General features: G+C 39.8%; 2 protein-coding genes across 18 annotated transcripts in view; one reads left to right on the plus strand and one right to left on the minus strand.

The window, feature by feature from the left end:
• Positions 1-26,924, minus strand: part of PBRM1 (polybromo 1) — a 117,077-nt gene that overhangs the window by 46,660 nt on the left and 43,493 nt on the right. For 10 of the 17 annotated variants that reach the window (XM_042929608.1, XM_042929610.1, XM_042929621.1 and 7 more), the window contains 7 exons: positions 24,551-24,692; positions 23,340-23,437; positions 21,160-21,204; positions 14,022-14,298; positions 11,783-11,888; positions 7,010-7,652; positions 2,620-2,831 (listed from right to left, as the gene is read on the minus strand). In XM_042929608.1, the coding sequence (XP_042785542.1) occupies positions 2,620-2,831; positions 7,010-7,652; positions 11,783-11,888; positions 14,022-14,298; positions 21,160-21,204; positions 23,340-23,437; positions 24,551-24,692 (1,523 nt within the window). The other 7 variants (XM_042929620.1, XM_042929616.1, XM_042929617.1 and 4 more) reach the window with 2 other exon arrangements.
• GNL3 (G protein nucleolar 3) overlaps positions 1-26,924 on the plus strand; it is a 113,782-nt gene that overhangs the window by 31,545 nt on the left and 55,313 nt on the right. The gene's annotated exons all lie outside the window — the stretch shown is intronic.

Here is a 26,924-nt window from a genome sequence, read left to right on the forward strand (position 1 = left end):
AGTAACAGCACGGGAACCATTTAAAGATTTACAGCAACTAAGGAAGCCTTAGGACACTACTGAGAGCAGCATTATTTAAAAAGCTACAGAGTGGGGGCACCTGGGTGGCTCAGTTGGTTAAGTGTCCAACTTCGGCTCAGGTCATGATCTCATAGTTTATGGGTTTGAGCCCCGCACCGGGCTCTGTGTGGACAGCTTGGGGCCTGGAACCTGCTTCTGATGCTGTCTCTCTCTCTCTCTGCCCCTCCCCCACTCATGCCTTGTCTCTCAAAAATGAATAAACGTTTAAAAAAAAAAAAAAAAGAAAAGCTACAGAGTGAAGTTGGGGGCATGGAGTTTTGGACCTGACCTAAGTTGGTCCATGTCTGGTACACCTTACAAAAGGACACCAGAAATGACTTACACAAAATTCCCTGCATCCTTTTTTCTTTTGCAAGCCCACTTATGGGCAACAAATAAATAAATAATAAAATAAAATAAAATAAAATAAAATAAAATAAAAGTAAAATAAAAGTGTAAATGTGTGTATGTATGTGTTTTGAGTGGAGGACACTGATTATACAGTGTCCACCTAGGTGGGGAAATCAAATTCAGGAAAAGTTTTATGAACTTTTGCTCTAGGTAAGGTAGTTATTACTTTAGATTTGAAAAGTGGAAAAAAAAAAAAAAGTTCTTTATAAGAAATGGTCTTGCCCTATGTTGGATCAATAACACCCAGTCCTGTCAGACACAAATGGACCATGAGGTGGAAGTTCCATTTGTGTCTCACTAGGTGTGGTTTGGCCACACATACACATGTGCACAGTAACACAGGCCAGTCCCGCCGGACAGACTTGGGCAGCTCAGACACAGCTGTGGGTGAGTGAGGTCCTCTCTCCAACACGATGGCTTCCAGGAATTAAGAACACATCTTTGAGTACCTTCAAATGCCAATGGGCAATCTGAATCTGGTACTTGCTCCTCTTCAAGGAGCACAGTTTGAAAATTATTTGCAATTGAAGGAGAAAAACTTGTAATGAAAGATACCTCTATGAAAATGGCTTCAAAATATGAAAAAAATCTAGCAACCACATCTTCCAAGAAATCCACGAACAGTCCAACTGTATTTTATAAACAGGCAAGCAAGCAAATAAACAAACCAGCACGTGAAACAAAACTAGTTAATGTGGGAATCGTTCCACAGAGAAACATTAATCCCTTCAAACCTTATTTGAGCCATTCTAAGCAACCTCACATACGCTGTTAAATCTATTTTCTGCTTCACTGAAATATGACATAATATTCTTGAGGTGGCCCTATTTTTGGTCCACCAAAGTAGTCCAGGACCCGGAGGTTGGCTATATTCAACTTAGCAAAAAACCAATGATGGTTGCAAGGCCAGGTTTTCAAATCAGGGTGTTGGATGAACAGTGAACCCTTGGCAAAGACCATTTCCATTTCATTTACCTCAGTAATAATTCCTGACACTATTGTGTGAGCACAGAAGGGACTCTGGGGATCAAATCCATGCTTCCTGTAGAAGTTAGTGTGTGCCAGACATGGTGAGTGTAGCATATGGATTCTTCTGCAGGTTGCCCACCAACTGTGGTAGTAGGTTCAGGTGGAAGTAGGGCATACTGCTGCCCAGTCACAGATGTGCGTCCAGAAGTAGGCCATGCATGCCACGTCCTCGCGGGGAGGGGGAAGGCAGGCAGCGGCGGCAGAGCGAGGTGCCCCAGCCCTGCACCAGCCCCGTGCCAGTGCTGCGGCCAGCACAACTATTAGCGCCAGCTCCGGCAGGGTGAGGAGCAGCGCGCATGCATGGCTTGGTGGGCCACGGTGGTGACTCCAGTGAGAGCCCAGAAATGGCCAAATTCTTTTTTTTTTTTTTAATTTTTTATTACGTTTCTTTATTTTTGAGAGGCAGAGAGAAACAGAGCACCAGCGGGGGAGGGGCAGAGAGAGAGAGGGAGACACAGAATCCGAAGCCGGCTCCAGGCTCCCAGCTGTTGGCACAGAGCCTGAGGCGGGGCTTCAACCCACGAACCGTGAGATCATGACCTGAGCTGAAGTTGGACCCTCAACCGTCTGAGCCACCCAGGCGCCCCTAGAAATGGTCAAATTTCTAACAAGAGTTCTCACTGTCAAAATATTTCTAAATTCTAGCAAGTGACTCCAAGTAACATTTTTGGGTTGATAAATGAAAATAAAAATTTCCTCCTAGTATTGTGGTTCAACCAAAGTATCATCTACTAATCTGGCCTGAGTCTGCGGGAGGAAAGTCAGTCTACTAAATGGCAGGGTAGAGCCTTGATGCACTCACTGCTGAGAATGCTTTCTAGCTCCAGATGGGCTCCTTAGGTTTTATCTCCTCACAATACTAGACTGTTGAGCTCCCACACTTGTGAACGAACGGACTCCATTCCTGAAATACTAGGATAACAGCTGTGCCACATGAAACTTCCCATTTAACAGTCTGATGACCAAACTGATGATGATAAAATCATTTCTATCAATACATGATTTTGAAAGAGTCAACATTTACACACACAGGATTCATGCCCACAGCTCCCAGTGCGAACCACAACTAGAACACAGTATAACGTTTCCTCATATTTAACAAGATGAAAAGAAACCAACCTCTTTTTTCTTCTTCTCTCTTTAATTTGTCTTCCTCGATTTCTTTTGGTAATTTTTCCTTTTTCTCTTTCTCCACGTCGTTATGCAAGTGCTTCGTGGTGTAGCTGAGCGCTGGTGATAGGAGGATCTCCCCATTTTTGCAGAGCTCATCACGGATTTTAATAAAAAACTGCTGCAGCTCCACTGCATCCTCATATATTTCAGAGTCTGTCCTATAAGGGGATCAAGAGTATCCACTGACATACAAGCTGCTTCCTTTACACACCTCGATTACATGTTTAGTTACCAATAATGTTACAGGACATAAGGGTACTTCTGTACAGTAGGGCATCTCCTTGAAAAGTTTTACAACAGAATCTGAAGTGTTGTTTGACCTCGAGGAGGAGTCCCATGGCCACCAGTCTGCTTTTCCTTACGGTTTACTCCTTGTACAGCACATATAAAAGAAAAGGCCTCATATGGTTTTGGGGGAGAAATGTGGTGCAAATATCAACTGATTTTGGCAACAGAAGGGGGCAGCCAGAATCAAGGACTACACCGAGCCTCCCCACCGTGTACAGCACTTGTATCTAATCCTTGGATTAATTTTTACTTTCTCTTAATTGAGGGACCAACACATTATATAAAGTGTTAACAGAAGACTTAGGCAGTGTCGGCTTTCTTCTTTTTGAATCTGTATCATCCTTGCCTCAGCTGGGAGGCCTCAGCAAAAATTTGACCCTAAACTGCAAAGTCATGAGGGCATTCACCCTACAACGGCGAAAGGCCTCAAAGTCTGTGTTCATGTTAGTTTCCCCAGCAGTAACTACACAATGCTGGGGAATCAGCAGAGACAACATAGTGAAAAAGAGAAAAATAATTATCTGTCATACTGAAAGCTTTTTAAAGACTCTTCTTCATTTACAGAATGAGAGACCTGGGCAAAATCAACTTCAGAATTCAGACTGGAAGAACTTTTATTACTATCTCTATTCCACTGTGGTCTGAGGATCGCTTAAACAGAATTCTATTAACTAAGAATCCCAGGGGCTGAAAAATCATTCACAAAGGAAACCACAAAGTCTCAGCAGCATCTACAGAGACATTCTGGTCAGAGGGGTGTGGCAGGTGTAGCAAGCCCAGTGAGCTGCTTGTTGCCACTGACCACTAGAGCATCACATTTTAGTAAAGCCTCCAGAATGCTTCTCCTCATCAACAAAAGTGAACTGGCAAACAATCTAAAAACACTGCCAACAATACCCTAAATGAATGTTTCTGGAAAGGTTTTAAAATTCCTTTCAAATTACAGAAATGCTAACACTTGTAGGAAACCAATACAAAAAGTGGTCAAAAGAAGAAATTCCTATGATCTCTCGATGCCTGTTTTCTGAAGAGATGTCTGAAGACTGTTCACTTGACATTAAAATTCATTTTATAATAGCTTACAATTTTAAGTATAAAATTAAAGTGAAAATCCATTTTTGGTAATCCCTGTTACACTGAAAGGGGAGATTCCTAACTCCATCATGTCATGTTGTCTAGTAAGGAAAGTTCTGTACATAGCCATTAGACGTCTGACAGATCTTTCCTGTTTTATTTAAACAAAGTAATATGAACAATTAATTTATTAATCTAAGAGGCTCGGTATTCCCTGTACACACAAGAACAAAAACTCAAGCTGGCAAAACAAAGAGCTCTCATTCCCTTACTAGTATATAATCTTTATTTGTAACGTAGACATTCAGTAGAATGAAATAATTAAGAGTTTAGGAAGCTCTTACTGCTTCCATTGTCCTGGTCGTCCCAAGTCCCTGTAAGGTAGTCAGAGAACTTAATTCAGGAATACTGCCAGCATATTATTAGGAAAGCCAGCAGCTAACTGGCATGAGTCAGTGCTGTGCTGTTACCGAGTATTGCTGATGGACAAACCACTCTCCCGAGTGAACTTTTCTACACCTCACTTTTCAGACTCCTTCTATTTCAGGATGTAAAGTCCTAGGTGATACTGGCTGGTAGTGGTAGGTAGGGGTGAGTGTAAAGAAGCATGAACACTGCTGGATATCAACATGGAAATCTAGTGCATATGGACTTCATTAAATTCATGAAATTATGTTTCTGAGAGGTCTTTTTTTTTAAAATGTTTTTATTTTTGATAAATAGTGTGCATGGAGAAGGGGCAGAGAGAGAGGGAGACAGAGGATCTGAAGTGGACTCTGGGCTGACAGCAGAGAGCCCAACATGGGGCTCGAACTCACGAACTGTGAGATCATGACCTGAACTGAAGTCGGACACTTAACCAACTGAGCTACCCAAGCGCCCCTAAGATGTCTATCTTCATTACTGGCAAAGTAGATAAAATGATGGTTTATCATTCAACTAAACGGATGCATCTCTACCTCAGCAGCATGGGGTTACCCTTAAGTACTATAAGCAGTCATAAGATGACCTTCATTCACAAAGGTAAAAATGGCTTCCCATAAAAATGGTTTTGCAAAGCTCTGGGCCAAAGAGTGAAACTCCTCATTGTATCATATAAATAAATGCACCCTAGACTCTACCTCCCAGGCCTCAAAAGCAAATTATCAATCATGTCAGTAATGGGAGAATGAAAAGAGCTCATTTCCTAGAGATACAAATCTGTTTATTTCTTGAAATTGTCACGTCATCTATATAAGATACACAAAGCTGTTAATGATTTAAGAGACAAATGCACTTTTAGAAGACTCACAGAACTAACCCCAAGATGTAATGGGGATGGGGCAGGGGTGGAGGAGAGGGGTGACTTTAGATTTAAGAACTATTTAAAAAAACTGAGAACAAAAATGAAGTCTAAGCTCCATGAAAGCAGGATTCGTCTGTTTTGTCCATTGGTATATCCTATGTATCTAGAACAGACTTATAACTCGTAGCCACTCAATTAACATTTGTTGAATAAATGAAAATAATGAATGTAAATTCTGACTGCAAGATGTCTCCCCATCTTTCTCTTCATTTGTATCTCCAACGTTGAACAATAAGGACCATTTCCTACATGTGTCATCACTCAAGGGCCTCTCCAATCTGACCTCCACTTCACCCATCTCTTGAACATACTAGTTTCCTAACCCTATGCCTTTCCTCAGGCCACTTGCCTTATCTGCATCCCACCCATTCCCCCATTCTTCCCTGATGCCTCATGTCTTTTATAGAACTCCAGTGCAGAGTTTCTACTCCACCGTCTTTACTACCTATCAAGTTGTTATATGTTGTCTCATGCCTGGAATTATTCTTCCCCAAGCATAGGACCGATCCCAACTGTCAGGCTTCAAGCTCTTAGAGCACAGAGCACAAGCCTTATCATCCATGGCTGGGCTCCATGACTGGTGTCTTAGTGACTGGCTCTGTGGTGGGGAATAAGATGAACCACTTACAAGTTGTGTGACTTTAGGCAACTTCTATAAGTTTAGGTACCACTTTTTCATATGCAAAGTGGGAAGATTATCATCTAGAATGGCTACAAGGGTTAGAGACTATCTACATAAAGTGTTCAGCACGCTTCTTTATAAAGAGCAGGTGCTTAATGGGAAGAGCATACCTTATTACTAATTTTTCTTTCAAAATCCAGAGCGAATGCAGGCTTCACCCGATTCCGCAGCTAGAATTACCTCACACCCAATGCCTAAAAGTCTCCTTTCAGCATGGTACACTATAAGCTCCAGAAAGGTTTGTATCTTTGGCTTTTTATATTTCCCCAAGTGACTCTAAGAGCAACCAGAAGACATGCCATAACCACTGAACTGAAATTGTTTTAATAGTCGATTTATACCAGTGTTATGTGACAAAGATATACTGTAGATCAAAATTAAAAGGGAATTCAAATTTGATGGAAAATTAAACTTGACTGCTTCTTTCAGTGCTTCTAATGCTACAAAAGGCACTTAAAAGTGAGAAATCTGAGATTAAAAAAAAAAAAAGAAGCCACCCTTTTAGGAACAGGAAATGGTGATCAAATTTAAATCAGTCTAACCTCAGATCAAGAACTTAGGGCTATCTGCATTTATTTAAAGCATGCTCGGATTGAACTCAAAGTTTAAAAGAAAATCACAATACGATTTCAATTTATAAGTACTTTATCCTTTAGAAACGTGTTCTGTGAAAGGCTATATTTTAAGAGTTTATGCTTTTCAACAGATCTTCAACTCCGCCCTCTACTCTTTCTCAAAGGTCCTTACCTAGATGATTTAGTAGCGTGACTTCTCTACGCTGTAGCATACACTTGCTCTCTACAAGTTGTGGCAAATTAGAATTCAAAACAGCACCCCACCAACTGGAATCATGTACCTAAGCTGAAATAGTGTATCAAAGCAGAATTTTCTTCTGTTTTGTATTAAATATCACACCTTCTCAAAAAGAAATAGCTTTGAAAACCTACCGATTCATCCTTCTTGCCCTTTCCAAGACTTCAAACATATGCTCTTGAAATAAATCAAGCCGCCGGTAGCGATTATTTTCAACATTCTTTCTAATTATGTCAAAAGTAAGAGGAGGTTTGTTTGGAAAGTTGGGATCCACAGCAGGAATTTCTGCTAAGGAATCACTGTAGCATCTTCCCTCATCATCCTGATGACTCATGACTGACACAAAAAGATTGTGGATAAGCTCTTGAATCAGCAAGGTCACATTTGGGACATGAGAGTCCTCATCTCCCTCCAGGTCTCTCCGAGTTTCAAGCAGGACTTTGTGCAGGACAAGAGCATCTTTGTAGATCAAAGACTCAGGCTCATTGTATGTGCACGCATTGTTAAACATCATGACGAAGTCCTCAACCATGGAGTCTATATCTTGGTATTTATTGGCCATCATGTGACTTCGAATTTTTTCCATGTCCATGGGCTTTTTAATGGTCAGGTAGTAGTCAGGCAGCTCAGATCTAGAGGGAAGCCTCAGAAATATGGCACTGAGGCGGCGACCCCTCTTATCAGTATAGTTCTTTACAGCTTCATAGACTTCATTTAGTTTCTGCTGCATTGGAGTCATGTATTTTGATTTTTTAGGAGAAATTCCACTCTTCCTACCTAAAGGAAGCGATTTAATGTTAAATGGGTAAAATGAAATAAATGAACCCAAATTTGTATACAGTTGGTAAAGCATAACCATAACAAAGGGACTACTCCAAACGATTCGTAAAACACAATTTAATGTATATCCTAGGGACAACAAAAAAACTGGAAAAAAATTTAAACTGTTTTCAGTAATCATTTTTTAGTGAGAGAGCAAGCACTACCATGTTGAGATAGTTGTGAATAAGGTAGAATAAAGCAAATGAATAGCTATGTGGCATTCTAATTCCATCACCTGTAGTACCCTTGAGAACTGAGATTTTTATCACAGTAGGAAAAAAGATACAGATGTTAAAACAGAGAACACTGCATAAAAACCCTACAGCCATAAAGCTCAGTTAAGAGCATCAGTATGAACTTATGATGTATTTTATCTTTATTTTTATTTAAAAAAATTTTTTTTAACATTTATTCATCTTTGAGAGACAGAGAGAGACAGAGCATGAGCGGGGAAGGGGCAGAGAGAGGGAGACACAGAATCTGAAGCAGGCTCCAGGCTCCGAGCTGTCAGCACAGAGCGCGACGCAGGGCTCAAACTCACGAATGTGAGATCATGACCTGAGTTGAAGTCAGACGCTCAACCGACTGAACCACCCAGGCGCCCCTTGATGTATTTTATCTTTAAATATAAAACAAACACACACAAAATTTCTTATCTGTCCACTGAAAATCTTAGAAACAATGACCAATCCAGTATCAGTATAATCCCATGGGGTTTTGACTATAATTTTGAAATAGGGATTTCAAATACTGACACCAGTAACTCTTCAGCAAATGGCAGATGCACAGTTGGCATAAGATGAACCTCGTGTATCTTGAAACACGAGATAGTAAAGAATCTATCAATGCCTCCTTACTATGGTCATGTCAAAAGAACACGGCAGCCAGCCTGGGACAACAGGAGCATCAATAAAGGCAACTGCAATGGGTTAAAACCCAGCTACATGTCTAAATTTAGGAGTTCTTAATGATATATAAAACTGAACAAATGAGCTGGGTAAATGTTGGAGGATGTTGGTAAATCAATGCATTATTCTGAAAAGTAGTAAGCCAAGGGGGGAGGGGGGCATCTTTTATCCTTTCAAAACAAAAAACCAAACCAAACCAAACCAAACCAAACCAAACCAAGATGAACAAAAAACTACCACTGGGTAACCAAATTCTGGATGAGGCATAGTTTCTCTATACAGAAGTATTCCAGTTGGTAAATGAGCAAGGAATGATAAAATCCCACTATTGCTATTTTATACCTCTTTAATGAATTAAGGTAGTCAGCATCAATAGCTGTTAACACATGGGAGAAACAACCAGCTGTTACAGGGTCACCCAATGAAAGCCCATATACCACCTCTGAAGTTCGTTTCTGTACCAAAAGGAGGGGATGAAGATCAAATCTAATTTAAATCTGATCAAGCCTCTTGCTCCAATTGCCAATTTAAAGGAAATGTCAAGCACACTAAAACATGTTAAACTATAGCAAAGGAACGCAATTAGCAAAACCCAGACTACGGGAAGCTACAGTAAAATCCCAGTTTCTTCAACAAATAAACTGCAAGGCAAAAAAAAAAAGAAAGATGAGAGGAGAATTTATGGATTAGAAGTATCAATCAAATGCACTATACGGACCTTATTTAGATTCTACCTCAACCAGACACTGCTTCAACCTGTGATGTAATGTATGTATAGAAAACCTATTACGAAGCATCCTTGCTGAACTGAAACTTAATCTAATCAAGCCTCTGGAGTAAATGTTTTTAAGAAATGAGAGGAATAAAGACGAAAAGTTAGCTGATATCACAAAGAAGTGAACTGATTAATCCAGAACATGAAAGTGTACAAGAAAGTGATCTAGGAGGGCACCTGGGTGGCTCAGTTGGTTAAGCACCTGACTTCAGCTCAGGTCATGATCTCATGGTGGGTTCGAGCCCCGTGTTGGGCTCTGTGCTGACAGTTCAGAGCCTGGAGCCTGCTTCGGGTTCTGTGTCTCTCACTCTCTCTGCTCCTCTCCCACTCATGCTCGGTCTCTCTCTTCCTCTCTCTCTCTCTCTCTCTCTCTCAAAAATAAATAAAAACATTAAAAAGATTAAAAAAAAAAGTGGTCTGGTTTTTGAAGAGTCAATGGCTTGACCATAAAAAAAAAAAAAAAGGGAGGGGTTTGCTCTAGGTTAGGCCAGAGGGCATAATGATTAAATAGAACATAAAGAACTTAACTAAATCCTGATTTGAAGAAACCAACTGTAAAAATACATTTTGAGACAATCAGCAAAATTTGGAAATTTGTCAGGTATTAGGTGAAACCAAGAAATGGTTTTGTTAGTTGCAATGATTTTATGGATATTTAACAAAATACCTGCAAATATTAGAGATATGTACCTTATTATGTAAAAATGAAGTGACATGCCTGAATTTCCTTTAAAATAATTTAGAACAAAAAACACAGAGAGAAAAGTGGATATAGGAGATAAGGCACAACCTTGATAAATGCTGAGTAACAGTACTACTCTTCATATCTGTAGATGTTTGAAATTTTTCATAATACAAAACAGAAATGAAAAGGAAATCAACATTAAAATTTCTTTTCCCTGAGCTTTAAAAAATATATGTATATTTAGTTACTGTTGAATTATCTACCATTTCCTAACTCAACTTATGGAATTATTTCCATTTTTTAAAAACCCTTCTTAAAAATTTTATTTATTTATTTACTTGGGTTATTTGTTTATTCATTTATTTAGAGGGGGGAGGGGCAGAAAGAGAGGGAGAGAGATAATCCCAAGCAGACTCTGCTCTGTCAGCATAGAGCCCAATATGACGCTTGATCCGAGCTGTGAAATCACGACCTGAGCCAAAATCAAGAGTTAGACACTTATTTGACTGAGCCACCCAGGTGCCCCTTAAATTAATTTTTAAAAGTAATCTCTAAACCAATCTGGGGCTTGAACACATGCCCCCAAGATCAAGAGTTGCATGCTCCACTGAGCTAGTCAGATGCTCCCTAGAATGAATTCTATTTTTATAAGGCACTGTGTCCCTAAAAAGTAAAACAAAGGTTTTCATTTCTGCAAAACTTCTGCATGCTTTTACAATTCCATAAAAAGATAAATCCCTTAATATGAAGGAATCACCACTTAGCAGTAAGTCATGCTCAAAACTATTATAATACTTCATTTATAGTAATTTCATATAAAAAAGCAAGGTCTGTTTGTTTTTCCCCTTTCAGCAAATATACTTCCAAAGAATATTTGACGACACCATTATCATAGGCTTGGTATTTATTTTACTTACATACTGTAAATAAGGCAGAAACCTCTTGTTTAGCCCAATGCTATTAACTGCTTTTGTTGTCTTTTCTCCCCTCAGTTTTTTTGTTTTGCTTTGAATTTCTTTAACATTTATTTAATTTTGGGGGAGAGAGAGAGAGAGAGAGAGAGAGAGAGAGAGACAGTGAGCGAGCATGGGGGAGGGGCAGAGAGAGAGGGAGACACAGAATCTGAAGCAGGCTCCAGGTTCTGAGCTGTCAGTACAGAGACCGATGCGGGGCTCAAACTCATGGAGAGTGAGATCATGACCTGAGTGGAAGTCAGATGCTTAACCGACTGAGCCACCCAGGAGCCCCTCCTTCCCTCACAGTTTTAATAAAATCACCATCCACAAACCAACTCAAAAGACAAGTGCAGTGGCTGAGCATCTAATACTTTGAATTCTATGTAGGATCTGCTGCTGGGATTCACTTTTAATTCCAGTAATCAGCAAACAAGCAAACATATAAAATACCAAATCTGCCACTACACTCTTGCAGGCATAATATGTGGGAAAAGTTATCTATTCTTACCATTTAAATTTTACAAAATGTCCCCAGCATTTAAGAAAGTTAACAAAACCTCTGACATTATATACTATTCCCCACATGCTTTTCACATTTTAACTACTTAAAATATAGAAGAGAGTGCTTGAGGGGAAGAGAAAAAACTCCACGCTGGAAGTGTCAGTCCAAACATATTCACCAATAAATTAAGTATTATCTCGGTGAATCAGTACTATCCTTGACAGACTAAACTGAAAAACAAAGTGTGAGGCTGCCTTACTCAGCTTGAGTTTGGGAGAAGCCACGTCATCATCATCAGGCAATGGGCCCAGCTCTTTCCTTTTATCCTTGAGTAACTTTTCCAGGATATGCGCATCGTTGTACACCTATATTCCATAAATATATTTAAAATTATTTTCTAAAAAATGTTCTATTGAAGTATAACATACATCTATAAAGAAGTTTTCAAGACACAGGTTAGCATAGATGAGAACTAAAGAAATAAAGCTTGAGATCACTACAGAGCAACAAAATCGCATCTTTGAGGGGTGGGCCTCAGCCTCAAATGGTTTGTTGTTTAAGCTTTCCAGGTGATTCTAATGTGCAGACATGCATGCTACAGTTTCAGAACTATTGCAGTAGAATCACTGCAAGTTTTTACAGAACTTCTGAAACATATTTACGTGTGTTGCTTTTTTCATAAATCTCTCTCCCACTGGACCCTCAAGGTAGCTGACTTAGCTCAATGGGAATTAAAACTGAAAAATATCTGATAGACAGTAATAGCTCAAATATTGTTAAATGGGATTTAATATCAGTCTGAATTCACAATGTAGACTCTGATCTGTGAAAAGCAACAATCCCTGCTTGGGATTGCTCTCTGAAGACTGAGCCAAGGGTGGTAATATGTAGCCAAGAACAAGGTTATTCACCTAATGGCCACACCCCAAGAGCTATATCCCCCTGACTCTCTCCAGAGGCTCCCCTGACCGCCACCACAGCAGAGGGGCTGAAGGAATAAATGCTCTCTCTTCTTTGGCTACTTTTCTTAAGGGTGGCTTTTTTCTCAATCAGTAGCAGACAAGTGGCAAATTCGCCAATAATACTAAGGAGAGTGTAAACCCCTATGATAGGGTGTTTGATCACAAGTACCCTCAATGCCTAGTTTATTTTGTAAGAGCAAAAGAAAAGAAATACATGATTTTAAAGTTATTTTATTTCTGGGAGATTTAATGTAGAAAAAGGAAATTCGAAAAGTATATGCACTCTCACCCATGTTCAGTGCATTATTTACCATAACCAAGGTATGGAAGCAAACTAAGTGTCCATCAATAGATGAATGGATAAAGAAAACACACGTGCGTGCGCACGCATGCATGGGGAGGGGGAGGGAGAGGGAGAGGGAGTGGGGGAGAGTATTATTCAGCCATAAAAAAAAAAATGAAATCTTGTCCTTTGTGACAATGTGGATGAACTCTGATGGCATTATGCTAGCTGAAATAAGTCAGACAGAGAAAGACAAACACCATATCATCTCACATATATGCAGATTCTAAACAAACAAACAAACCAAAAACCCAAGCTCATACAGAACAGATCAGTGGTTCGCAGAGAGAGGGGGTGGGGATAGGTGGAATGGATGAAGGGGGTCAAAAGCACAAACTTCTAGTTAGAAAATAAGATATAGTGTACAGCATGGTGACTAGTTATTAAAACTGTAGTGCATATCTGAAAGCTGCTAAGAGAGTAGATCTAAAGTTTTCACCACAAGAAAAAAAATTTTGTAACTATGCATGATGACAGATGTTAATGAGGTTTACTATAATCACATGGCAATATATACAAATACAAAAGCATTATGTTGCACACTTGAAACTAATATAATGGTACAGGTCAATTAAATTTCAACAAAAAATAAAGAATATGAAATAAAAAAACAAAAGAATATATCATAGTTATACTGATAAAGAACTGAAAATCAAGATGCTTCATAACAAAATCAATGATTTAGAGGTACATTTATGAATATATCTTAATTCTTATATGACCATACCATTCTGTGGACTCTCCCCGGAGAAGTATGTTATTGAGGGTAGTAATAATGAGGAAAGATTTTAATGTCACTGGTTTTCATTTGAATGCTTATTTGAACACCAGGCACCATGCCACATGCTCTGTGTACATTCTCTCATTTAAATCCTATGATAACCCTGTTGGAAGTACTATTATTATCTCCACTGCACAGATGAGGAAAATGAAGCTCAGAGAAGATAAGTTACTTACATGGGCTTTGGAAGAGCAGAATTCAAATTTGGGATGTCAAACTACATAGCATAAGCTTTTAACCTATACAGTGTACTGTCTCCCATTTTAAACAATTAAGAAAAGACAAAGTATTAAGCTACTCATTGAGAAGAGTAACCTGAGTGAGGCATCTAGATCTGGTCTCTCAAGATGTATTACTCTACCAGCACCCAAAAGAAAATGTGCCTCCTGCAGGATTCCTACACATTTTTTACCTGGGAGCCCTCCTCGTTGTAATGCCTGGCATTCCGGAACATCAGCTTCATGTCTTCTATCATTCCCTCTTCCCCTGCGTATTTGTCATTGCGGATGTTATGTTCAATTATTTTCAAGTCCATTGGCTCCAATATGATTTTATAATAATCAGGATAGTCCTTTTTGGATGGTTTAACCATAAACAGATCACAAAGCCTTCTGCCTGAACCTGGCTCACGAGCTTCAAGAACAACATTGAATAAGATTTTCATTCGCTGCTTTCTTATGTTCTTTTTACTGTTGAGGCGGGAGGTAGAAAAGGGGAGAAATGAGAAGAGGTTCAGTTTTCTTTATACAGGGATGAACATGAGATGAAACAAACTAAACTTGTGGGAAGGTGCTTTATAATGATCATAATTTACTGATTACATATGCCACAAACACAGTAAACATGCTGGAAGCTATAAGCAAATATTAGGAGAATTTCCAAATAGTTAAAATTAAAACAGTGACTCTAGTAGGAGCAGCCAATGAACACCAGACAAACCTGTTTAAAATATTTATGAAATGCAATGCTTAAAAAAAAGCCTTCTCTAACATCCAAAGAAAATGAAACTCTATTATCAGTTGAAATATACTTTTTGTTTTTAAGAACACAGCAAAAGTGGAATAAAACTACTGATTCCCTGCTGTTACTAACAGTCTCACTTCAAAACACCAAAACCAGGGGAGCCTGGGTGGCTCAGTCGGTTAAGTGACCAACTGGCTCAGGTCATGATCTCACGGTTTGTGAGTTCGAGCCCTGTGTCGGGTTCTTGTGCTGACAGCTCAGAGCCTGGAGCCCCTCCCCTACTCATGCTGTCTCTGTCTCAGAAATACACAAACATTAAAAAAAAAAAAAAAAATTTTTTTTAAAAGACACCAAAACCAAACACACACACAGAGAATATCCCATCTCTTAAAACAACCACTCTGAGTACTTGCATATCCTGGTTACCAGAAAACAAAGGGAGGCTACCTGCAAGACTAGAGTCTCTACAATGCATACAGGTCTCTCTTGCATTTATCCTGTCTAGGTCAGTCCCTGCTCCCTCCAGCTCTGTCAGCATTACTCCTAAATCCCAATCTAGCCTAAGGAATAAATGCTCAGTGGTTCACCTGAGCTCTTGAGAAAATTTTCATCTTGAATGTGAGTCCTTGTCTTGTTCTCCAAATTCTCCCTGTGAGATGTGATGTGAAACTAAGCCACAAATATGTGTAGTGTGGAACAAAGTCAAGGGGCCACAGGTTAGAACCTGAGTTAAAAAGGAGACCAAGAGAACAGACAGTCTGTCTCTTAACTGTTGAGGAAACTGGCTCAGAGAGGCTAAATGACTTGCCCAAGGCGAGTGGTCCAGTGAATTATTAGAAGAGATGATTTTCCAGCATGATTTCCGGCCCACTATGTGTATGTTTTCAGGACACTGATAAATTCCACCAAAGCTCAGACCAGCAGTCTCAAGATGAATACTCAGGTAGGTAATAAAACGAAATGATTTATGACTTAATTTCTATTCAACAAATGCTTATAAGGTGCTATAATGTAGTACTTAGAGGTAAATATTTTTTATCTGTTTCCTGTCTTATAAATGGAAGGAAGTTCATTTCTGAAGAAAACTATGTGGCCAAATGGGTCTTCTGGTTCAGTGACTCACTCTACTGTGTCACGATGAGGCCAAAGGCCAGATATTTTCTCTCCCAAGTTCAAAATATGTCTTTTAAAAAAGAAAACCCAATACCGAATAATTAATAGACAAGAAAAGAAATATCCACCTTTAAGTCAAGCTTTTAAAATGTGTCAGAAACGAGGGGCGCCTGGGTAGCTCAGTCACCTTGGTTTGGCTCAGGTCATGTTCTCTTACAGTTTCGTGGATTCAAGCCCTGCATCGGGCTCTGCGCTGGCAGCATGGAGTCTGCTTGGGATTCTCTCTCTTTTTCTCTTTCTCTCTTTCTCTCTCTCTCTCTCTCTCTCTCTCTGCCCCACCCCCACTCATGCTATCTCTGTCTCTCTCAAAATAAATAAACTTAAATGTGTCAGAAATGGGAAAATAAAAATAAGTAATAAAATGTCAAAAATGCCTATCTTCCAAGCATCATGGAGCTAAGACAGTGTGGAAGTGGTTAGTTAGGAAGGGAAAAAGAACCTGTTTCCTTTGCCTTCACTCAGACTGCTCATTTCCCTTGGGTAATCCTGAATGGCCCTGGGGCCATTTCTGCTGTTTTCCCCTCTTAGTACTTTTGTGTCTCTGCATCAGGTAAATAATTGTTAGATATGTTAGAAGTTTCATCCAGTGGGAATTATTTCCCTGAAGAGACATCTGGGGAGAGCCAAGAGTCCTCTTAGTCCAGGACTCTAGCAAATGGATAATGGAAAGGGAACTTGGGACAGAGCTCCAAAACCACAGAGCTCCACATCTGGGCAGAGATTAGAATACAGATGACATTAACCTTCAGGAAGCCTCTAAAGAAAAATTTCAGAATCTCAATTTGATACCCAGGAAATCTATGTTAGAACTACTAAAGACACTTATGGTTTCTTTGGGTCTCACTTGTGTGTAAGGGGGTAGAACTTCAAAACGAAGACTCAGAAATCCCATTTTGGTTTTTCTGTTTGTTTTCCAGAATTAATTGTTTTCTTTCTTTTTTAAAAAAATATAATTTATTATCAACTTGGCTAACACACAGTGTATACAGTGTGCTGTTGGTTTTGGGAGTAGATTCCCATGGTTCATCGCTTACATACAACACCCAGTGCTCATCCCAGCAAGTGCCCTCCTCAATGCCCATCACCCATTTTCCCCTCTCCCCAACTCCCATCATCCATCCCTCAGTCTGTTCTCTGTATTTCAGAGTCTCTTATGGTTTGCTTCCCTCCCTTTCTGCTTGTAACTATTTTTTCCATTCCCCTCCCCCACGGTCTTCTGTTAAGTTTCTCAAGATCCACATGAGTGACAACATACGGTATCTGTCTTTCTCTGACTGACTTAATTCACTTAGCATGATACTTTCAGTTCCATCCACAGAAATCCCATTTTGAACCCAAGCTTAAAAAATCTCTTCAATCATCAACTCAAAATGAAATCACTCCTCATTCCAGGAATACCATACATAACAATTCAAGGTGCCTTACTTAGTCCAGGTAAGCTCTCTTCCCTTCCTAGTTCTAGTACACTACTCCCAATTACCACTGGACTTTTCTATATGAAGCTACAAATACTCTGACAGTGGATCTAGGGCAGATTTTCATGAGCTTTTTGAAGAGGAGGGAAAGCTTTTAACTGGATTTTAGAAAAAGGGTCAACAAAGTAAAAGATGGGCGAGTGGGATAACTCTGACACTAGGCAGCCTTATATGAGACATATCCAAAACATGAAATCTGGGGCACCTGGGTAGCTCAGCTGGTTAGGCATCTCACTTTGACTCAGGTCATGATCTCACGGTTCATGAGTTCGAGCCCTGCTTCGGGCTCTGTGCTGACAGCTCAGTGCCTGGAGCCTACTTCGGATTCTGTGCCCCCCACCCCTGCCCCTCCCCTGCTTGTGTTCTCTCTCTCTCTCTCTCTCTCTCTCTCTCAAAAAAAACCCCAAAAAACCAAACATGTAAAAAAATATATAATTCAAAATGGGAAATCTGAGTTTATTTAAGACAGTGCTCTAATAACTGAAATGTACTGTTTTAGGACTTTTATTACCAATAGTATCCTTTTCCCATTTGTATCATTCACTCTTTAAGAGAGTGATGTGTAATTGGTTTCTATCCTCAAAGGCAAGCAAAACTTTTGTTATCAGGGCCACTTATAACCTTGTCTGAACAAACTCAGTTTTGTTACTTTGCTGACATTTTCCTGGATCCTTATATTGCCTTTGTGACTGAGAACTACTGGTTCATTAGTTTTAATCTGGCTGCCAGAAAAAACTCAAGAGCTAAATTTCATTCTCTCTATAGCAACTGTTTTAGCTTGGGTGGCTGGCGTATTTACTTTATCTCTTTGCAATATGGATGCTGAACTTTATTATATCCATGACTCTTGGAAGTAACTTCAAGTACTTTCTGAAAGCAGTAAACTCTACATTACAAAAAACAGATACCATATTCCCCTAACTGGTAGTACTTTCTGTTCAGTTTTCTTTCTTTCTTTCTTTTTTTTTTTTTTTTTTAGCATTTATTCATTTTTGAGAGATGGAAAGATGAATGCAAAGCAGAGATGGCGGAGGGAGAGGAGGAAACACAGAATCTGAAGCAGGCTCCAGGCTCTGAGCTGTCAGCACAGAGCCCGATGCAGGGCTTGACCTTACCAACTGCGAGATCATGACCTGAGCTGAAGTCGGACGCTCAACAGACTGAGCCACCTAGCTGCCCTTCTGTTCACTGTTTTCAATGTTACTTTGTTTTTCAGATTCTTCTTAGAATGCTTCCTTCCATGCGTCTTACCTGTCCTCCTCTCTCAGACCACCAACTGTAAATAGTTTGTTTACTCCTCCCCATTTTGGGAAAGGCACATAAATCTCGGACCTTGTAACTGGCATACTCATTCTTTTTTTAATCAGCACCTTTGAACATACTAAAGTAAACTATATCTCAAGGGAGTTCAAATCCAGGGCTGTTTATCATTGTGCACTTACAGGTGCCACACTTAAGGGGATGCCAATTCAGAAAACAGACACTGTTGTAATAAATATGCAGTTCTAGAATTTTATAAGGGATGGGCCATAAAGGGGTCTGTGCTAACAAAATCATTCTATTATAGCAATTTTCTAACAAATGAAAGTGTCTTGAGAAATGGGTGCTTTTTCTAATTTGCACAATGATTAGAAGCTAGAAAAGGCTCTGTTCTGAATCTGATTTTCCAGGGCTACCACTACCACATCCTCCTGACTCCCAACCAGTCTCAAACACTGTAATCACCGTCACTTTTTGCTTCTCTTAGTTTATCACCAAGTTTTAGAGGGCCTCCACAGCCCTTCTGGGTCTGATCTTGCCTTTCAATTTTTCATGCCACAGTGTTAGTCCTCACCCTCACACTCTGAGGCTGACCACTTTCTCAAATGTCCTTAACAATTACTCTTCCTCTGAAGCTGTTATTTTTTATATGTATTCATATTTGCATGTAAACACAAAATTCCCATTTATAGTTACAGTTAACACTTCTTCCATGTGCCAGGGACTGTGCTAATGAGCACTACATGTGCAACTTCATTCAATCCTCAAACTCTAAGAACCGGGGGTACACTTACAATCCCAACTTTGCCGATGGAAAACTGGAGGATTAGAGAAATCAAGCAAATACCTAACGTCATAAAGTGACCAACGAGAACTGAGACCAGGCTGCTTTTATGATGTGGCTCCCAGGGCACCTGGGTGGTCAGTTGGTTAGGTGACCGACTTCGGCTCAGGTCACGATCTTGCAGTCTGTGAGTTTGAGCCCTGTGTCAGGCTCTGTGCTGACAGCTCAGAGCCTGGAGCCTGCTTCAGATTCTGTGTCTCCCTCTCTTTCTCCCCCTCCCCCCTGCTCACACTCTATGTCTCTCTGTCTCTCAATAATAAATAAATGTTAAAACAAACAAAGAAAAACGTATGATGTTGCTCCCTTTCCTAAAAGTCAGCACTTACCAAGAGCCTCTCTACCCTCATAGGCATCCAGGTCTACCAGCATTTAACAACCTGGTCCTAGAGTTTCAGCGGTGTCTGCTGTTAAGCTAAGTAAACCCAAAGGTTCTCTCCTTTACAAGGCTCACTACATTCACTGCATCTTAAGCCTTTAAGGAATAAAACCTTTTAATAAGTAAAACCTTTTAATAAATAATAAACCTTTTCCAATGAGTTTCCCAGACTACACACTGGACTAAACACAAAATGAAATCTACCGGGTCTTAATGTCATAGGAACTACTCCCAGGAAATAATCAGAGTTACAATCAGAGTACTAACTGCATCTAGGTCCAGTTCTAAGGGCTTCAAACACATTAACCACTCAGGTCCCCACAACAATCTTATGTAGGTATAGTTACCAATTCCCTTTTCAGATGAGGAAATTGAGGCGAGGTTCAGATCACAAAGCTAATTAGAATAACTAGGATTTGAACTTGGGAAGTTAAGTTCTAGAGCTCGGGAGTATGATACTACTCCATGATGTCCCACGTTTCTATTTCTACTACTACCCAGAGCTAGTGGCATACACTATGAACGATACAAAAGAAATACAACCCGTGGTCTTTTCCTTAAATTTGTGACCTAAGAAACCTTTTCTTAAGCACGATAGGGAAATCATATTTCCTAGAGCTACCTGGGCAATCATGCATGTAGTTCTATAGTACTACACAACAGTGTACCTTGTGCAATTATTTTCTTACATTGCTTCCACATAATTTCATTTGTTTTCAACCTGCCGCTTCTGGCCAGTAAGTTCCCGGCAGGTAGAGATGATGCCTAACCATTTTCCTTTATGGCCTGTAAGAGCAGAGTCTGGTGTTCTTAATAGCAATTGACACTCCATGAATGCCAGAAGGCTAAGGTAAAAATAAAAGCACCACACAATGATCACTGAGACTATAACATGGCAACTTGCAGGCTGTTTTCAAAATCATAAGTGACATGCAAAAGAATGGATGCTATCAAAGAAACAAAACATGGGCAAGATCAGAGACTGAGGAGATGTATTCATGCTCGAGAAGCACTAACCCAACGCACAGGCGCCAATACAGGCTGACATCACTTGGAATGTCAACATTGATTTTGATCCTTCCACCACCCCTCAATCTGTAAAAGACATCCTGAAAGGGAATCAGCATCCGCCAGCCTCTGGACCCTGGCGATGCCACCGTATTCCCAGCCTCAGCCTTCTGCTGCACAAGCACAACCACAACGACTGGTGAGGGGGATTGCTGCCCCTGGCAAAGCTGGCAACAAATTAAGGCTTCTGAACTACCTAGGCTAACTAATTCTGAATTGATTTTACCAACTATACTTCCAAACAATACTGCTTTCTTTATTCATAAAATAAACTGGCTCCCAAATAAAAACTGTCATTTCACATGCTTAAGTCTTCACTTTTCACCTTCTGACCATGCTACAGAAGTTATACTTTTAAAAATATGTTTATGCATAAAAAAGGACTGCACACCTGGAGAGCCTCCTGAGACCCAACATCTCACTGTCAAGAGTGTTCCTGGGAAAGCAGAAACAAACATTACATGTGAAGAGAAACAAAACAAGCAACATCGGAGGATCACGTATAAACCAAATAAGGTTGCGAAAAAAGAAGATTCTTCAATCCAAAGGATAAAAGACATTAAGAATACTTGGAACATTTTAACCTGGAAGACAGCAGGTAGGTTTTTGGGCAAAGGGGTGGGGGAGAAGAATGCACTCCCAGAATGAAGAAAACATACATTAATTGTTTTCATACTCTGTGATATTAAAAAAAATAAGGCAAAGATCGAGTCATACACAATATTCAGGAGTCATCAAGTCGAATGGTACTTGGAAAACCTGGCCCTGACTTCTGTGGACAAGCTGAACTTATTAACCTATTAGGCAGCTATGTTTGCCTGAATTCTGGAAAAAGTCTATTTCTCATCAGCAAAACCTCTTAACATAACTAGCTACCTTCTAAAGGCTCATTATGTTTCTTCCTTTGCCACACAGTTCAGAGTATAGGACTTGCTTCTCTCAACTTCTTACTGGCTGCTCATGCCTAGATTTCAAAACCAGGTATGTTCTTTTACTGCCTGAGCTTTGATTTATGTTTGCTCTTCTCTTGTGTTTTTCACCTCATTATTCAAAACACTTCCTAGGAAACCTGCTCATGGAGACTTTTTGTCTGAAGTGGGATTTTTATGATTTCAACAACATAATTCTTAGTTTTGTTTTTAATGGGAGGTTTTAGAGTAGTAACTTTTTTTTGATGTACTTGGGTTGTCCCACAAACTACAAGTGACAGAGAGAGATAGGTACTTTTAAGTTTCTGGCCTGGGCTAAGGCTTCTTTGGAACTGCTTTTTTAACACTCAACTAGTTTAAGATCTCTCTTTTCATTCAGTGTTGGCACTAATTGTACCATCACTTTTGCCTCCATTACCTTCTTTTGCCTTAGAAGTTTTTATCTTTGATGGGTGACTGATCTGGAAAACACAGGTGATGCTGTAGTAGAGTTATATAATTATACTCAAAGATGTTCTTGATTTGATGTCTCTGATCTGGTTTCACATTTTTCCTCCGTTGTCCCTGGTATAACAAGGAATTAAGAACTTGGAAGGATGAAATTCATAGGCCAGCAATGGAGGAGACTCACATCTCAGGGCACACCAATCAATTTAATTCCCATGGCATAGCACAGCAGTTATTTTCAAAGCTAAAACATTTTTCCCAAATGCTATTTCTAAGAGGAAAAGACAGGACAGCTTCTCTTTTGTAAACCACTTCTTTAATCCTCTGATCTTAGTGGATCTGTTAGTGCATGAACAGAACAGTGTCAACAGTTACTAGTAACTTCTTTATTCAACTTTGAACCTGTCCCCGCTATTAGTGATTAGCTTATTTCTTGTTTAAGGTGTCCTCCCTGGAGTGACTGCTGCTACAGAGATGGTGAAACAGTTAAGGCTGAGGGAGAATATGGTGTTCCACAAAGATCAAGCCAGAGAAACTCTGTGTGGGAGGCGTAGATAGAAGAGATGTTCTTGTATGACTTTTTATGGAGTCCAGCTTCAGAATCTCACAGTGAGGTGCCCTTCCATACAACCCGTGAGAGAAAGGAAGGGTTAGGGAAGTTCAGAGAGAGATTAGAAAGAGGAGAAAAGCAAACATCTAGCTTAGCATTTTATGATCTACAAGAAGTTATGACTTGGTAGTTTACAATCTGACATCCTTAAAATGGCAAATAAAGATCAGATTCATAAGGAAAAACAAGGATGTAAGAGTATCAATGACTTACTTCACTGCAGTGATAGTACTGAATGTTTTGCAATTCACCATGTAGAAATTACCTAAATCACATTTAAGTGGCACTCTTGAAATGCCACATTAAACAAAATAACCTGGACAGCAAAAAGAGGAACACATTCTTCCAAGCTACGTAAGTAGTCACCATTTTTCATCTTGATCATCTAACACCCATACGGTACTTGCACCAACAAAAGTGCTAATCACACAATTTACAAATGAATTCTAACAGAAGATGTGTTATTAGATAATTAAAGCTTATAAGAAAATTCATACCTGATCACTTAAAAACACATTTTTCTGCATTTCTCAAAAACAAAATAATAGAAACGGAGGTGTCTCCAGCTGTGAGAAGAGTGTGTACCTTTTTCTTTTGGCGCTACCAGCGTCAGAGGTGGCCGAAGAGATCATGCTGTCTCCATCCTCAATGTCGTCCCTCCTGGCAAGCTCCTTTTTCTTTGCCTGAAACAGAGCAGATCCCAGGAGTCAAGCTCACTTGTTGAACACTCCTAGAATATATGATTATTAATGAGCTAGACATAGCAGATTCTTTTAGAAAAACACAACCGCATGGAGGATGCACAAAATTAGAGTCCGTAAAGATTTTCAATAACCCAATCAACAAAAGCCTGCTTGACAGAAAAGTAGGTTAAAAAAACAGATCCAGAGGGTTGAGGAATCAACAATAGCTAAAATGCAAGACTACAAAGGGCACAGACATTAAAAGCACTGAAGCAAGTTGTAGGGGCATCCGGCCCCAGGGGTCATTTTAAGTAAAGCCAATTCAAAGACGGTTTCTGGTACCCTTAACTTCTTAAGCAATGGTGTGGCTAAGAAGAAAGTTTAATGTAAGAGGTGAAAGAAGATCTACTTTTCAACACATGCATTTTTAAAGACCTTCTGCAAAACAGCTGAAAGTCCAACCACCGCACTTAGAGAAGATATACAGAGTACTGAAAGAAAATACTTGAAATCCACAGCACTGATGCTAGTATTGACTATACAAAATGAAGATTCTATAGGTGGTCTAAAATTGCTTTTGTTGCTTCCTTGCTCTGAGATTCTCTTTCCAGAAAGAGTCTACCCAAAACCAACGGACACACTTTGTATTTCGTATCTATGCCTTTATCTTTCAAAACCCATAAGGGACCCATGACTCCAGATGCCCATCAGAAAGGATCTGATAAATTCATGGACACTGTACAATGATGAATTAGCTCTAAGGTGTCCTTTCTCCTAGGACTAATCCTACCTTAGCAAAGTCTAGGACAAAAGAAATAAAATCTAAATAACAGAATATTGTCTGTGATTGGAAGGAAACTTCCTGAGGACTGTAAAATTACTCCCCAGGCACAAATCCCCGCTCCTTCCACTCACAAAGGCAACTAAGTCTAAACTATTCTTTTACTCTACATGGTCCTGACAACTCTAAAAAAGTACCCAGCAGGACTTGTGGCTGAAATAAATGATGTGTCATTGCTGGGAGAAATCACACCTCTTAAAAGCGCAGCCTCGTACTTTGTGAAATCACCTCAGTCACACACGCTGCAGCCAAGCAAACCCAAGGCATCATACCTGCATGACTTGCTGCAATCTTAGGACCCGCTTGTAGATGGCTGAGTTGGGAACATTATAGCGCTTGGCATTTTCAAACATTAAATTCAGATCACACTCCAAATGATCTAAAGTTTCATATTCTTGGTTCTTGAGCTTTGTTCTGTGAAAGACAAACACATAGCTACACTTTGCCTTTACGAAAACGATGGAACATCCTTACTGAAAGTCTTAACAAGCAGTGACTGGCCTCTTCACTGGTGACGCTGATTAGAGGCCTGGTAGGGGCACTTTCAATACAGGAAGCAAAAGCACCATTGTAGTTAACACAACAGTCTACCTGAAAATCCAGAAGAATGAAACACTAGAAGAAGTAATAAGAGGACCTAGGTGTCAAGGTGGTCAATTACAAAGCACATATACTAGCAAAAATCCTAATGGAAAACCCATAGTGGCTAATATTCAAACCCCAAGAAGAGAAAAAAAAAATCAAGGAGGTTTTAAGCTACCTTAATGAAGAACCATGGTGATCTAGCCACTTCTGAAAATAAAAGTCCGTTCCCATTCATAAGGGTGAAAGAAAAGAGAAAGTACTGGCAACACCATGAAAGAGCAACTCAGGGGATACATGTATGTACAACGAAGATATCTTAAGATGGTAAATGAGACGCACACACATCAGAGTCCATTCACCACCACCCTTCCAATACAAACATTTGTAACTCATTATGATGGCTTAAAATTGACATTTTTACTTATTTTACTTAAAAGTCTTAAGAATTCTTTTTTTTTTTTTAAATTTTTTAACATTTAGTTATTTTTGAGAGAGAGAGCATGCAAGCAGGGGAGGGGCAGAGTGAGAGGGAGACACAGAATCTGAAGCGGGCTCCAGGTTCCGAGCTGTCAGCACAGAGCCCAACGCGGGGCTTGAATTCACAAGCTATGACACATCATGACTGGAGTCAAAGTCGCTCAACCGAGCCACCCAGGCACCCCAAAAGCCTTAAGAATTCTGATACGTCTCTCAGACACTATGGCTATTGCTAATACCAATTCTCATAAAGTCCCTTATACATTTTATATGAAGTTAAGAGTCAGTTTGCCCTAACTATATGCACTTAGGATAGACTTTGAAATCTTCTGATGGAAGCACCCACAAACTATGTGCAGATTCCATGTGGGCTTAAAAAGACACGAGTGTTAGAGGACATCTCTGGGATGAAGCAAACAACAACGATGCAGAAACTCAGTTCTCAGTACCAGCTTATGTAGCTAGCACCCAGAATTTAAATTACAGCCTCAGACATCATTATTCAGGCCAACTCCCGGGGTAATGTGCTGAGTATTCTCAATACCCACAAAGAACAGACATGGAACTCAAACTTGTAAGTGACAATCTACAGTAAATCTTCAGATATTCATCAGACTGATGTTAATCAAGCATAGTAGGGATGGGATGGGCCGAATAGGGAATAAAAGACGGGGCTGACAAGCCTCAGCACAGTGATAGGTGGCATATGGAGCCACACTGTCTAGTTCCTGACCACTCTTCCATTTCTGTTGCTTTTGATGACACTCAACTATCATACTTCTGCCAACAAATCTTCCTAGGACTAGGCTATATAATAGAGTAGCCACTAGCCACGTGTAGCTATTTAAATCAAAATAAAATTTAAAATCTAGCTCCTTAGTTGCACCTGCCACGTATCAAGTGCTCCACAGTCACGTGTGACTAGTGGTTGCCATAATGGACAGGGCAGAGAAAACAGCATTTCCACCATCACAGAAAGTTCTAGTCAGTAGTACTGCTGTCAATTTCCCTGTCGCTCCTATGGAGAGACAACGGAAGGTGGTCCAGCTCCTGTCAGGCACCACTGGCTTGTGGGTCCTTAGAAAGGAGGTAGATGAGTCACCCTAAAAGCTGACCCTGCAGAATTCTTCTGTGCTCCCAGCTAGTTCTCAGCCACTTCTCCATTCCTCACACTCCCCTACCTGTGTGCCAGACAACTGTCAAAAAGTAAATTTAAAAAGGGGGAAGGCGCAGAATTATTGACTTAACAAAGCAAGGTTTAGACTAGAAAATTTTAACCAGAAGAAGGTTGTAGGCAGGTGACTGAGTTGGCTTGAAATATGTCTTCTTTTGAATTAATTAATTAGACTGAACAACAACAACAAAGACTGAGGGAGAAAAGAAACTAAGGACAAAAATTGCTGAGTTAAAAGAGAACCTCTCAACATCTAGAAGACTGTCACTACCTTTTCCAACATAAAGAGTATAAAAGACAATTTCCAAATGATTTTCTTCATGAATGGCAGCTTTAATTTCAATATTATTTTAAGAGGGCAAAATAAGCTGATTTTCTATTATCCTACCTGTGTACAAAACCTCCAAAGT

This window comes from Panthera leo, chromosome A2, assembly GCF_018350215.1.
Source record: "Panthera leo isolate Ple1 chromosome A2, P.leo_Ple1_pat1.1, whole genome shotgun sequence".
Lineage (NCBI taxonomy): Eukaryota > Metazoa > Chordata > Mammalia > Carnivora > Felidae > Panthera > Panthera leo.